This window comes from Saccopteryx bilineata, chromosome 9 (genome assembly GCF_036850765.1).
Source record: "Saccopteryx bilineata isolate mSacBil1 chromosome 9, mSacBil1_pri_phased_curated, whole genome shotgun sequence".
Classification (NCBI taxonomy): domain Eukaryota; kingdom Metazoa; phylum Chordata; class Mammalia; order Chiroptera; family Emballonuridae; genus Saccopteryx; species Saccopteryx bilineata.
The window spans coordinates 33,389,797-33,404,112 of record NC_089498.1 but is presented as its reverse complement, the minus strand read 5'-3'; the positions used below and the strand labels follow the sequence as shown (position 1 = coordinate 33,404,112).

The window sequence follows — 14,316 nt, the reverse complement described above, 5'->3', positions numbered from 1 at the left end:
ATGATGCTCTCAGGATTAAAGAGAGATCACGTCTGTCTCCTGATAGAAAAGATCCCTCTACTTGGCTCTGGGATCGTAGCTCAGCATCTGGACTCCCTGCGTCGTCTCCCAAAGTCACTGAGCATTTTCCTTCACACTTGGTCGTTGGGGCCACTCAAAGGGCAGCCCAAGTTATTAGACTCTGCGCTTGTAGTGACCTTGAAGCCACCTCGCTGTGAAGCACACACGGTAGTCCTGGCTCTGCCTTCACTGTGTAAGTCAGGACCCTTCCCCTGTGTAAGTCAGGACAGCCTTCGGGCGTTGACAGGAGTTTCAGCACCCGGTTCTCATACCTAGAGCCCCGAGTCTGAGCAGTGGTTCTCATGGGTGTCACGTAGTCTCACCAACCCTGAGTGAGCTGTGTTCTGTCCTCGTCGTGAGGGGCCCAGGTCCCAGCGGTGCTCTAACAGCTTGTCCAGCCAGTGCCCAGGGTTACCGCCCTGCCCGAGCCCTGAGCCGGGGTGAAGCCCACGGCCAGGTCATGTTTCTTCATGTTCTCTGTGGCTAGCTCTGACCATGGAGAATGGAGTTTATGTTGATGTAATCGACTCACCTCTCACTTTCTCCCTCCATTTTGAGGGCTTTTATTTTCCTGTAGAAACTCCTTTTAAAAAAATCTGATCCTAAGCAGCGTGTTTATTGAACCCACAGACTGCTTTTGGCTCCTGGATGCACTCCTTCAGTACACGTCATACGGGGTGACCCCACCCAGCCTCAGTCATTCTGGGAACCGGCAGCGCCCTCCCAGCGGGGCCGGCTCGACCCCTCCAGAGAGGATGGAGGGTGAGTGGGCCCACAGGCGCTTAGTGGGGGTGGGGGGCAGCCCAGCTCAGCCTGCTTCCAGAAATAGTCACATCTGCCAGAAATCGGAGCCAGTCAGTGGGGTCCCTGTGGTTTTTCATAACCACTGCCGGCAGAATAGAGGCCAGCAGCTCTGGCCTGCAGACAGGGCTCTTCTCCCATGAACAGGATGGACTGTACCCAGGGCCTCGGTGTCACATGCTTTTCCTGCTCACTCCTAGGTCTCCAAACCGCTCCCAGTTAAGGTTGACCATCCCCCTCACAGATGAAGACCTCGCTCCTGGGGTCTTTGGGAGGAGCAGCCAACATTTCTGAGTCCTCACTAGGTAGCAGGACTGGGCCGGGTGCTTTACACAGATTCAGTCCCTCGCTAGGTCCTCAGAGCCCTGTGGAAATAGGTAGTGGACTTGCGTTCACGGTGGAGGGACGCTGCAGTGGAGCCTAAGGAGAAGGCTCCGAGGGGAGCCCGGGCTCGCCATGTGCTGTCCGTGTGCTGTCCCGCAGGCAGGGCTGGTCCGGTGCCCTCACGCCCGGATGCCTGAGCCTCTAAGCGCTGTCCATGGAAGGGTAGTGTCGGCCACAGACATGATTCTGAATTTCCCAGTGGCCACGTTAGAAGGTAAAAGGAAACAGGTGAAATTCACTTTAATAAAAGACTAACCTAGTATACAACAGTGTTATTTAAACATATGACACCCCAATTCAGATGCTCAGTAGGCATATATTGATAGTGGCTATAGTTTTGGACAGCATAGATCTAAGTAATAAAAGAAATTTTGAAGTTTGAAAATGCAGATTTTTCTTTTTTGTATGAGAATTAAATATTTTAAAAGCTAAAGAGTTTTCCACGAAGCATTTCCATAGGTTGGGTTCCTGAAGTATAGCCTGGTACGTGTATATATAGTCAGTGAGGTTCCCAGCCCCTGCCCAAGGACAGGCGAGGCGCACACAGTGGACCGCAGGCAGATGACTAACGAAGCTCCATTCCTCCCCTTACATCTTCACAACACTGATCATTTGCTGCTGTCACTGTGGATTGCTCTGGACGCCGCCCAGGGAACCACCTGCACCGGTATTCCAAGGTCCTGGAGGCCCGTCTGGGAGGCCCGGAGCCTCGCGCTCTGCCGGCCTGTCCACACCTGTCGTGGGCCAAGCCGCAGCCTTTAAATGAGACAGCTCCCAGGTTAGTTTTTCCTGTGCTTTCTACTCCTGCAGGGTTTATGATTCATTGCTTTTTAAAAAAATACTGGCATTATTATCAAATAACCAAATCTTCTAGCTTTTCAATTTGTGGTGGTTATTTCAATCAGCGAGCACTGTTCTCGGGGGGTATTCTGCATAAAGAAGTACTTTGGGTGACTGGCATTGAGTGAAGTTTGGTCGATTCTTGCTTAAAAAGCTGTGATCTGATAGTGATGAAGCGCTGACTCCTAGGGTTTGGGGTTCGGGGGTTGAATGCTCCCTGTTTGCGATGTTGATGCTGAAATACAGACGGGTCCTTTCTTCTGTCATGCCCCAGGGACTGGGGCTGCTCGGGGTGGGTCTGGTCCTTGATTGTGGCCTGGCCCGAATGTGTGTCTGTACCCTTCTCCCGTGCCGAGTACTGAGCCTGGTAAAGCGACCTTCCAGGGTCGCAGTTGGTCAGTGCACTTCTGTACATGGAGCCCAGACGTCGTTGATGTGCCTGCTTCTCCACCTCACTGTCCAACTTGACCTCGTTGGCATCATTTCTTTTCAGAAGCCAGACTTTGGGTTATCCATGGACAGTACCCTGCTCCGTCAAGGAGAAGGGGCTTTTCCTGACTGAGGTCCTGACACAGTGAAGCAGGGGTCCGTGTCCCAGGCACAGCTGTGGGCTAGTCCTCCCACTCCCTCTCCTGTGCGCGGAGCTGCGAGAGCCCGTCTTCCCCGCACGGGCAGCACCCTGCACACCCATTGACGGCTGCAGCTCCCCTCTAGCGAGGCTCCTGCCTTCTCTCCCCCACCGGGCTGCCTGCTTTGCTTGGGTCTCAGTGTGTGCAGGTGTTGGTGTGGCCGGGGACGGAGGGCTGCTGTCTCTGCTGTGAGCTGCCAAAAGGAGGCGGCCTCGGAGCCGCCTCTGCTCTACTGTTGTCATGAGCAGAAGCACCGAGTGCACCACTCACTGACCACGTGTCCTCGTCTAGAACATGCTCGACAAAGCAGTGCAGTTGTCGCCTCATCACGTTGTCTTCCCGTCAGCAGTGTTCTTCCTGAGATGTTAATTGCTGAGTACTTTTCCATTCCAGTTAACATCCCATCATTTAAAAATTTCTGATAAGATTCCATTTTCACATGTCATCTATTTATAACCCACCATTATCTAGTATTCAAACCAGATTTCAGTTCTAGCTGTAATCAACAATTCATACTCATTGGACAGCCATTAGCAAAGTTCCCGAACTCTAATTACTCTTCATGGTGCTGTTCTGGACTCTGAGGACAGAGAGCCCCATCCTTGGTCTCTGTCTACATCGGATGATCCATCACACATCGCCCTGGCCCAGTAAGGGTGCTGATAGCTCCTGGAATTTGATTTTCACTGTCACGCTCAGGAATTCCTTCCTCATACTCCCACGAGGCTTCACCTTTATCTCACATTTTACAGCTTGTTGGTTGTTGTTCTCAGTTCTCAGAGACCCAGACCTAGGTCTGCATTTTGAATCTGAAGATATTTGAGACATTAGATGGCGACCGACTGCCCTTGAATGGCCAGGGTGTCTGTCAGTGCTGAGTGCCAGTGTCTTGTATGTCTCTGTAATGCAGGCTCATTTTCCTGGTGTCTGTGTTAAATGTCAGGGGTCCTTAGAGCAGCTGCAGGAGTGTTACCCCCAGGGGCCCCTGGGTGAGGCTACCCCTTCTGTCTTTCCATCAGAGTGTTGTGGAATTCTCAGAGGATAATGTCAGGCACTGTTGCCACAGTTGCCTAACTAGAAAAGCGCCATTACCATATAGTTAACTTCCAGACAGGATATTACCTGTTAGAATTAAAATACGTATGTATTGAGCTACAGATTCATAAAGTTTAAATGTCATTTGATTCTATAATTGAACATTGACAGTTTAATTTTCACACTGATTAAACCTGAAATGGAAAGTTAAATCATATAAAGTAGAACAGGATGTGATCTTCGTTGGCATCTTCAGGCACCACCCAGGTGGAAGTGCACGATAGTAGTTTATCTCTTTCCTGTACAGAAATCTCCACAGATCCCGCGTCGCCTGGCTTCCTGCTGACCTTCACCCTGAGTGCCAGTTAGGATTGAACATCTTTGCTTTTATTTGGCCGAAGTAAGAGACAGGCTAACCATTTCCAAATGAATAGGAATCAGAGAAAAGGGGAATTAATAATTTGCTAACATATTTCATTCCTTCCCCTCACTTGGCCAGAACAGTCTTCCCATTTTTCCGTTTGTACTCTGCTCCTGTAGCTCGGTGTCCTCCCAGGCGCTCTGCTGCTCTCTGCTGTGGATCAGCTTCTGCTCTCGGGTCTCAGTTGTAGTGGCCTGAACAAGTTGTTCTGATCTCAGAATTAATCATAACAGTGCTACTGTAACGAGTCAGCACAGTTCACAGAACACGCATTTCCTTTCCTGGCCTTCCCGGCCCTGCAGCAAGGCAGGTGCCCGTGTGTCTGCCTCTCTCTCCTGAGGGTGGTGCCCTTGAGGGCAGACTGTCTGTGGCTCCCGTACCAGGGCAGCCCCCTTTGCTGCGCTGGTTTGCACTCACTCGTCAGAAGGCAGCTCCCGCTCCAGGGTCTGGAGACGGAGCCTTGAGCCTGGCCTGTTGCCACAGAGCCCTGGCTTCTGCTCCTGCCATCTGAGCTCCTCTCAGAGATGACGTGTCGTTCCCTCTCCTGGCACTTGGTGAATTTCCCAGATGGCCATGTTATAAACTCAGTAGAACTGATCCCTGCTCAGATATTAATCTGTGGTATGGCCTTGGTTTTGACATTTCTGTCTCAGGACCTGGAAGTAGTGACTACAGTTGTTACACAGTTGCATTCAGGTAGATGTAGATGGGACATCATTTCACATTTCTCTTTAAATCACTTTCTGTTTCTTAGATGTTGGCTAAGCCGCCTAGGCTAGTACAGTTGCTTATTTTTGCTTTGTTTTCATCTGTTTTCCTAAAGTAATCTTTGGAAACATCAGAAGCTACTCTCCATCGACCTGGACAAAGTGGTATTACCCAACTTCCGATCGAATCGCCCTCAAGTGAGACCCCTGTCTCCTGGAGAAAGTGGTGCCTGGGACATTCCTGGAGGTCAGTTCTTAGGGGCTTCATTATTGCACTGAGTCCCAATGTAGTCTGTTCAGAGTCCTCTCCGTCCTCCCTCCTCAGATGATGGGCTGGACAGTTCCATCTTTGCCTTCCTGAGAGCCGTGGTGACCCTGGCTGGCCTCGTGGTGCGGGTCAGCAAGGCCATAAGTGGACCTGAGAGAGGAACTCACCACCATCTCCCTCTGAAACTTCTGTGATTTTCAAAATTGAATTTTTTTTATGATGGCCCGATATTACACTTAAATTTTTTCCAACAGAGTGACTTGCACATTCTTATTTAAGTTCTGCAAACAAGCATGTATTATATACCCCAGGGGATGCCTGTCACCTGCTGGTTTTGGTCCCAGCTGGTTGCTGAGCCCAGAGGTCTCCACTGATACTCTGCCCTGCCCCACCTGGGTGGGGCTTCGCTGGAATTCTGTTAAATTCAGGTGATCTGATCTGATTCTGTCCCCTTTCCCTAAGGAGCATCAACTGTACCCTCTAAGACTAGTGGCTTCGGCCTGGCTGGGCAGGTTCTCCCTTACCTGGACAGTTGGCATCCAGCTGTTCGGCAGTGCCGGCGGCTCTCTTGCTCCGGAAGCCCCTGTGCCCTTCCAAGGCTTTACACTGCCACACAAGGTTTCTTTTGGTTCCAGGAATTAGCCAGACACTCTGGGGTCCCATTCAGTTCAACCCTGGGAACTTTGTGTAGTGGTGCTGAGCCTCCGAGGGCTGCCTGCAGGCCTGGGTGCTCTGAATCCCAGCGTCATTACTCAGTTGCAGAGCCATCTGACTCTAAAGCCAGGGTTCTCCAGTGGCCACTGGTTTCTGACCACATGTCCCATCTGTGGATGGCTCTCCCGGGAGGGTGGGGCACAGCCAGCCATCCTCCTTCCTGCTTGGCCTTCTCCCTCTTCCTTCCACTCAGCTAGGATGGAAGCACCCTCTCTCCTCCCAGCAGCCAAACTTGTCCATCTTTCATTGTATTTAAACAAAAAGCACCTCTGGCCAACCCTACTGTAGATTGTCTGTGACAGAAGAAAGGCCCGTCCTGGTCTCTGTCTGAGATGAGCACAGGGACAGGGAGCAAAGACCTCACTGCACTTTCCAGACACGTGTGCATACACATGTACACGTGTGCACATGCACATGTGCGTACATGGATGTGCAGGCACACAAGGACTGCACACACACCTACATACACACGCACCTGCATACACACACTTGCACACATGCATGCACAGCAGGCAGCTGCAGGTCACTCTCACAGATTCTCTACAAATGACCGGGCTTACTTCAGCTAAGGTTTAAAAGTATATTTGCCCTGCAAGCCTAGCTAATGAAATTAGTATTTTGTTTGTGATGAGCCTGCCTCTCAGAGAAGAGGCTGGTGTCACTGATTGTTCACTGCTGTTCTCTTGCAGGGATCATGCCTGGCCGCTACAATCAGGAGGTGGGTCAGACCATCCCTGTCTTTGCCTTCCTGGGAGCCATGGTGGTCCTGGCCTTCTTTGTGGTACAAATCAACAAGGCCAAAAGCAGGCCGAAGCGGAGGAAACCCCGGGTGAAGCGCCCACAGCTCATGCAGCAGGTTCACCCACCAAAGACCCCTTCTGTGTAACAGACCACTGACCATGAGAGCCAGAAAGAGCCTCTCCTGATGGCCTTGGTGGGCAGGTAGTCCTGTGTCGTTTCCAGAGGGGCCACCTGCTTAAAGGGCCTGAGTCTTCAGCTGCTGGGGTCTGAGAGTCCGTTCCCAGTGGGCCTGCCCTGTGATGCATGGAGGCTCCCGTACATCCTGGCATCTCAGGGCCGGGCCCTGCAGGAAGGGCTTCATCCAGCCGCTGCACACACCAAAGACTTGGACGACACCAGAAGGCTGTTGGGGTCTCCTGACCCAGGACAGAGGATGTACTTTAAAACAATGATACAACTGACCAAGCTAAGATATGCTCGTTAAGGCTATTTTCTATATTTATTGTCGGGAAAAGTCACTTTAAACACTTGTGCTATTTGGAAGCAAAGCTATTTTTTTTGTCAATGGAATGCAGTTTTTTACGCCATCATGAGGAATTACAGATTTCACGATCTTTTTGATGAAAGGACTGACAGATTTGAAGGCGAATTGCACAGATCTGTGGGACATAGACCTTCGCTTTATTTTTATAAGTCTCAATTGCCATCATGTTTTGTAATTTGGGGTCTTGATTTCACCATTGTCGGTGAAGAAAATTTTCAATAAATATGCATTACTGTATGAAGCTAAAAAGAATTTTTTCACGAGCTCAGTTTCCACCTGTCCCATTTTGTTTTGATGACAGCCTAGAATGGTTTCTGTATTAGCCTGCTAATTTTTGTTGGGATGTGATTCACATTCATATACTTTGAAAATCTTCATTTTAAAGTATACAGTTCAGTAGTTTTTAGTATATTCACAAGGTTGTGTAACCACCCCCCATAATTCCAGAACATTTTCATCACCCCCAAAAGAAACCCTGTCCCTATTGGTAAGTCAGCCTGTTCCCTCCCCCACCACCCGTGGCAACCACTAATGCCGTCTTTATGGATTTACCCATTCTGAACACTTCATATGAGGGACCCATATGCTACTTGGCCTTTTGTGACTGGCTCCTTTCATCTAGCGTGTTTCCAAGGCTCATTCATGTTGTAGCAGGTCAGTACTTTATTCCTTTTTACGGCAGAGTAATATTTCTCATTTTGTTTATTCATTTCTCAGCTGATGGACATCTGAGTTGTTTCTGATTTTTGGCTGTTGTGAGTAATGCTGCTCTGAGCATTTGTGTGCAAGTGTCCATGTGGACACCAATGAGTTTTCATGTGTGTTAGGCAGCTTCCTGGGAGTAAAGTCATACAGCTCGTGTGTCTTAGGCTTTTGAGGAGCTGCCGAACTCTGTTTCCAGAGTGGCTGCCTCCTACGCTTTCATCACAGTGTTGTGAGGGCCCGCTCTCTCCGTGCCCTCGCCAGCCCTCGCTGCTGGCCGTCTCGAGTCCAGCCGTCCTGGTGGCGGGAAGCGGTATCTCCTTGTGGTTTGATCGGCATTTTCCTAAAGACTAAGACACTGAGCTTCTTGTGCATTCTGGATCTTTAGAGAAAACATCTGTTTAGAGCCTTTGCCCATTTTCTAATTGGGCTGCCCTTTTATCGTTGACCTGTAAGAGTTCTTTATGTACTCCAGATACAAGTCTCTTACCAGATACATGACTTGCAAATATTTTCTCTTGTTCTGCTGTCTTTTTCACTTTCCTGACGATCTCCTTTAAAGCATAAAAGTGTTTCTTTTGATGAAGCCCTTTTTATCCACTAGGTGTCATTTCTTAGAAACCAATCCATGACAGCTTGTAATTTTTAACCCCTGCCTGACCAGGCTGTTTTTTGTGTGCTGACTGGCTGGGTTGGACCTTGGCCCTCATGTCACAGATGAGATGCACTGAGTGAGTGGAAAGGAGGTGGGGCAGAGGCCGTGTGGGGAGTTCTGGAGAGAAAAAGGCCCATGCCAAGAGATGGAGGAGCCAGTAAGGCCTACCTTGTCTGCGATGGGTTCTCCCTGGCAGGTCACGCTGGTGATCTTGCACTTTTAACCGCACTCTGTGGCTGCTGTCGCTTTAAGGCTCTCCCCATCCCAAGCACCCCTGGGAACAGGCATTTAGGCTCGCAGCGTGCTGCCCTCAGATGGGCTGAGGATCTGAGCATCGCTTCAAGGTATCAGAGCAAGGGGGCTTGTGCGGTGTTCGTTGTGGAGCCTTCTGGTCTCTCCACCCACCTTCCACAGTTGTGGGCGTCTCGCCATCTGCTCCACGCAACAAAGGCTAGGGCCGCGGCCCATCCTTGTCCCGCAGGGGAATGAGGACATGGGCCCAGCGTGAAAGCAGGTCGCGGGCTGGTATGTGCTGGAGCGCCCAGTCCCAGGCAGTCTCAGGGACGGCACATCCTCGTTTTTCTAGAGAAGCCTGAAATCTGTTGGAGACCTCCCCGTTTTAATGTTGGCGATGCTTGAATTACAGAAAGTTTTATGTAAACGAGACAAAGCTTCTCCATCTCTCGTACAGTCGTCCAAGCACTGTAGGCGAGGTGATTGCGGAATGAAGTTCTAGACCCCATGCAGGGAGCTCGTGTCGGTCCCCACGCTGGCTGCAGCCTCAGGTTCTCCTGTCTCTCTGGGCACTCGGGTGCCTCACCCCCCAGAATGGTGCTTGCACCCAGATGTCCCCTGTTCCTGCCCGAGCTGTATGTCTACATGTGTCCCTTTGCGACTGGCTCTCCTGCCCCCAATCCCCACTCCCATCTCCTCCTAGTGCGGAGGCCGCTCGCTGCTCTACTTGCTCTGTCCAGACACAGGGCCTGCTGTTTAAGTGGCGGGCGCCCCAGCAGCCCCGGCACCGAGCACACTCACAGCAGTCTCGGTGCCCATTTGTAGGGTCACGTAGCTGGGGCAGGAGAGGACAGAGATGGACAAACATGGACACGTAGACAGTGACGCTAACTGTCTCATTGACAGTCTTAATTTCATTGACAGAAGAGAGTTAAGACACTAAGACTTTTACAAATTAAACTCCAAGTGATCACGTATGAAAAAAAAAACAAGATACCAAGATATTTAGGGACCTGAGGTTACTGCAGCTCCAAGAAGGGAACCGGCATGCGGGATAATCTAACCAGGTGAAGTTCAGTAGCAGCGTGGAAACTCGGGTCCTTAAATCCAGGAAGCTCTGCAGAACTGAAGCCCTGGGGCCTGGAATGGGCTGCCCTGAACGGCAGAAGTGCGAAGTGCCTGCCCTGCCAGAGGGACTGTTACTAGGGCTGTGTCAGAAAGCGAAGGCCCTTCCCTGCCTGTGGCCGGAACGGTTCTGTGAGGAGCGGGTGCCAGACTCGCCGCGCCGTGGAGCAGTGCGCTCATGGCCTCTGGTACAGACCTGGGGGTAGGCATCACGGGCTCCGTTTCAGGGCAGAGTGGCAGCTGGGCTCAGTACCTTCCAGAGTCACACGGTGAGTAGTGCAGGCAGGATTGGCATGAAGCCTGAATGTCCGCCTCTGCCCCCCACTGGCATCTGCATGATGTCCCGTGTCTGCCTCACTTGAGGGACAGTGACATATTGGGAGGATGACTGGACAGGGGTCTTGGGACAGAGTCATGGAAGGAGTGAGGTGGATGAAGGAGTGGCCGAGACTGAGCTGGGAGAGAAGTCTCGGTGGAGAGAGCTCCCACGGGTGGGGAATGACTGGGAAGACCCTGTCAGTGGGTCAGGCGTGCGGTGCCCTTCCAAGGAGAAAGGCTTTGTCAGGTGGCTGCTGTGGGATTGCCAGGCCCACCCGGGAGGAATGTTCTAGAGTAGATATCACCATCTAGGGCACAGGTGTTGAACTACAGCATTGGCCCTGGGGCCCAGTCCCCGACTGGCCACTTCCTGCCGTGGGCCTTCACTGCTCCCTGCCCGGCCATGGCCCGCACACAGATGCGTGCCTGACAGAGCTAGTGCTCACTCATGTCAGCATTGTCCCTGACAGTGTAGATTATGGTGATAGCCGTGCCTAAAGGCTGTGGGCCCGGGCCAAGCCAACTCCCTGGTCAGAAGGAACATTTTCTTCTGGTGTGGACTCGCATTGTCCTAGTGAACAATTATTTCTTTTTCAAAAACCAAAAAAAAAGCAACCAGCCCCTCACAACCACAGATATATTATGCGGACCCTGGGAGAACGAGAGGGGCTGGGCCCCAGGACTCACCCTGGGTTAGGCGAGGCTCCGAGGGCAGGAAGCTCGAAGGTGCTGCAGCCCCCTCAGCCCCGCCCTGTGTAAGGGCCACGCAGGTCTGAGGTCCCCCTGCACGTGCACTTGTCCAGCTTGTGCTCCTCCAGGCTCTGGCCTCTTGCACGATGACCCCAGGGGAACGGGAACGTGAACGGGCCCTGCTGTTGGTGGGCCTGCCCAGCAACCATCGCACTGCGTCTGCGGAGGTCACCTGTAAAATGGACCAGTGTGAAAACGTCATGCTAAGTCAAAGGAGCTAGACCTCAAAGACAACCTGGTTGTGCGTCCATCTATGTGAGAACAGGCCGATCCAGAGACACCAGTCATGGTTGTTTAGGGCTGGGGGAGGGGGATGAGGAGTGGTTGCTAAGGGTCTGGGGTTTCCTTTTGGGGTGATGAAAATGTTCTGGGCCTGGATAGCAGCCTGGTGGTTGCACAACATTGTGACTACTGAATGCCACTGAACTGTCAATTTTAAAATGGTTAAACTGGTGAATTTCCTGTTCCATGAGTTTTATCACCAAATTTCCAAGGGGATTCTTGTCAACAGGCAAGGTGAGCCCCTGGCTTGAAGAGGGGGTGGGGGCTGCCTGGGGTTGGGATTCAGGTGATGAAGCTGCTGCAGGGGCTCCGTGCCTCCAGCCGGCCCTCCTCAGGGCCTTGTGGTGCAGCCTGCCTTTGGCTGCTGCAGCCTCCCTGGAGTGTGGTTAGCATGCAGCGGGCAGGGAGGTCAGCAGTATGACTTCGAAGATGCGTCCTTTCCCTTCCAGATGCAATTCCCCTTCCTTTACCCTGAGCAGGACTCTGGCACCAGCCTCTCCTTATAGGGAGGAAACAGCAGGGTGGGCAAGGCCTGGGCCCTGGGGCCGCGTCTCACCGAGAGTCTCCAGACTTGCTCTGCAGAAGACGCTCCCTGCTGTGGAGCGCCCGGGGGGTGAGGGTCCCGGGGGCTCCCAGTGATCAGAACGCAGGGTCCCGTTGTCCTTGCCGCTGAGACAAATCACCACAAAGACATGGCGTAAAACAATACCTTTATTCTCCTACAGTTCTAGAGTCGGGAAGTCCAAAAACGGCCTCGATGAGCTAAAACCAGGTGTCAGCTGGGCTGGGTCCCTCTGAAGTCTCCAGAGGAGATCTGTTTTCCCGCCTTCTCCAGGTTCTAGAGGTTTCCCAAATTCCTTAGCTCCTGGCCCCTTCCTTTATTACCATTTCAGCCCCTGCCTCTGTTATCACTTCCCCTTATCTCTGACCTCTGACCTCTCTTGCCTCCCTGTTTTAAGGACACTGCGACCCTATTTAGGGCCTTCCAGATTATTAAGGATACTCACCCCATGTCAAGATCCTTAATTTAATCTCATCGCAGAGTTCCATTTGCCATGCCCTTAGGCCAAGAACATCCTTACAGGCCATACGCCCACCCACCAGGCTGGGTTTCAGTTCCAGAACTGGCACGTATTTCTCGCAGGAGGACCTGGGTCCCTCCTGGCTCACTGCCGCAGGTGGAGCTGCCTTCGCAAGCCCACACGGTTCCTGTCTCCTGAGGGACCAGCTCCTGTCAGTGAGTCTTGACCCCTTCAGCGCCTGGATCACGCCACCCGGCCGTGTCAAAGCTGCCTTCTGTGGGCCAGGCCCGGGCAGAGAGGTGAGAGGGGAGGGGGCTGTGGGCTCAGGGACGGGGACCAGACAGGGCCACAGCCTGCTCAGAACCATGGTTCTCACAGCACGTTGGCATCTCCTGGGAGCTGTACAGAAATCCCGAAGTCCGCCTGCCCCAGACCAACTCCATCCGCAGCCCCCAGGGCAGGGCTGGCATTGGCACTTGGAAGAGTGCCTTGGGTATTCTTATGCGACCACGGTTCAGAACGCTGTTCTAGAAGCTCAGAATCAGGCGGAAAAACAAACGCCAGCAATGGAACTTGGGGTGCCCTTGTTTCAACAACAGCTCACACGCGCTGCTCACTTCTGGGCCGTGAGCACCTTCCACTGACCTTCCGAACAGCGCTGCGGGTAGCAGCTGTGACCACCCTATTCTGCAGGTGACTGGCGAGGCCCAGATCACAGTCGGTGAGTGACGCTCTGGCTCCTGACGCCTGCCCTCGTCTGTCTTCTAGAATGTTCTGTCACACTTTGGGAGACAGCTGAGGTCACTTTCTCCTGAAACTGCCTACCCTGTCTTGTGACCCGCACTCTGGAGTAGGGAACGAGGGACTGTGGGAACAACCCTTGATGACAGTCGCTCTCCTGGTAGGGTGACACAGGAGAAAGGAGACAGCTCCCGGGTGTGGGCACTGGGCTAAACCACCACCTATCTCATCCTTAAAGGCACCATGTGCCACCTCACTGCCCTCCTGTGCACCAGACTGTGTGCTGCCCACACAGATGGGGCCCCACAGGGCGCCTCTCTGATGCAGGGAAAGGTCACTCAGCTCTGGGACATTGGCAGAGAGCATATCAAAGCCCCTCAGAATTAAGAGGTTTTCCCATTGAGTGGAATTTCACAGCCCAGTGGCCAATTTCTAAGTCATGCACGTTAATGGGCAGCTAATGAGGGACCCAGGCGGGGACAAGGAGGTGCGGGTGCTGAGATTAAGAGTGTAAAGCCACAGCCTGCTGCCCTCTCTCCCACCCACCTCAGGGCGGTTTCGGGAGAGGAGGGGCTCACTGGGAGGCCTGGAGAGCCTGCCTCTACCCGGCTGCCGCATGGGCTCCGCCTGCCACCCCATAGTCCCTGTCCCCATACCCTGCCAGCCTTGGGCCCTGGGGCAGTAAGAAGTCCTTCCCCAGGTGCTCCTACCTGGGTCTCCACCCAGGGGACCCCCACCCCAGGACCCCTCAGCCCTCCTGGGAACATTGGCTTATCCCCTGGGCTGAGCCTTTAAAAGGGACTCACCACTCTCCTGTGTGTGTCCCTTGGCACCTTTCCCCAAAGGTGCATAGACATTTTAGCTCCTAGCACCTCCTCCAAGAAGCTCCCCCAGATTTCCCTCTCCCATTGGACCATGGTTGTTTGTCTAGTCTTAATCTTCCCCCCACCCCATCTATCCCCTCCTCCAGAGCAGAGAGTTTCTCTTTCACCTCTGAATCCCCAGGGCCTGGCATGTGGTAGGTGCTCAATCAATCCGTGTTTGTTGACTGACTATCTGACTAAATGATTGAGAACACAATCAGACTCCAGATATATGGTGTATAGGGTGCTGAATGGTGAGCCCTAAAAATATGTTTGTGCCCCAGAGACTGTGAATGTGCTTTTACTTAGAAAAAGGGTCTTTGCAGGTTTAATTAAGGATGTTGAGAGGAGATCATCTTAGGATATCTGAGGGGGCCCTAACTCTAATGACCACTGTTCTTATAAGAAAAGGAGGGGACGCAGACACAGGAGAAGGCCATGTGAAGACAGAGGCAGAGGTTGGAGTGATACGGCCATGAG

The 14,316-nt window shown here is 52.5% G+C and overlaps 1 protein-coding gene across 1 annotated transcript in view; it reads left to right on the top strand.

The window, feature by feature from the left end:
• The window catches only part of MBTPS1 (membrane bound transcription factor peptidase, site 1), a 64,923-nt gene extending 57,538 nt beyond the window's left edge, over positions 1-7,385 (top strand). The window contains exons 20-23 of the mRNA XM_066242376.1: positions 691-822; positions 1,897-2,023; positions 4,994-5,124; positions 6,549-7,385. Of these exons, the coding sequence (XP_066098473.1) occupies positions 691-822; positions 1,897-2,023; positions 4,994-5,124; positions 6,549-6,745 (587 nt within the window). The 3' untranslated portion in view covers positions 6,746-7,385. The remainder of the gene's footprint in view (positions 1-690; positions 823-1,896; positions 2,024-4,993; positions 5,125-6,548) is intronic.
• Positions 7,386-14,316: the final 6,931 nt, after the last annotated feature.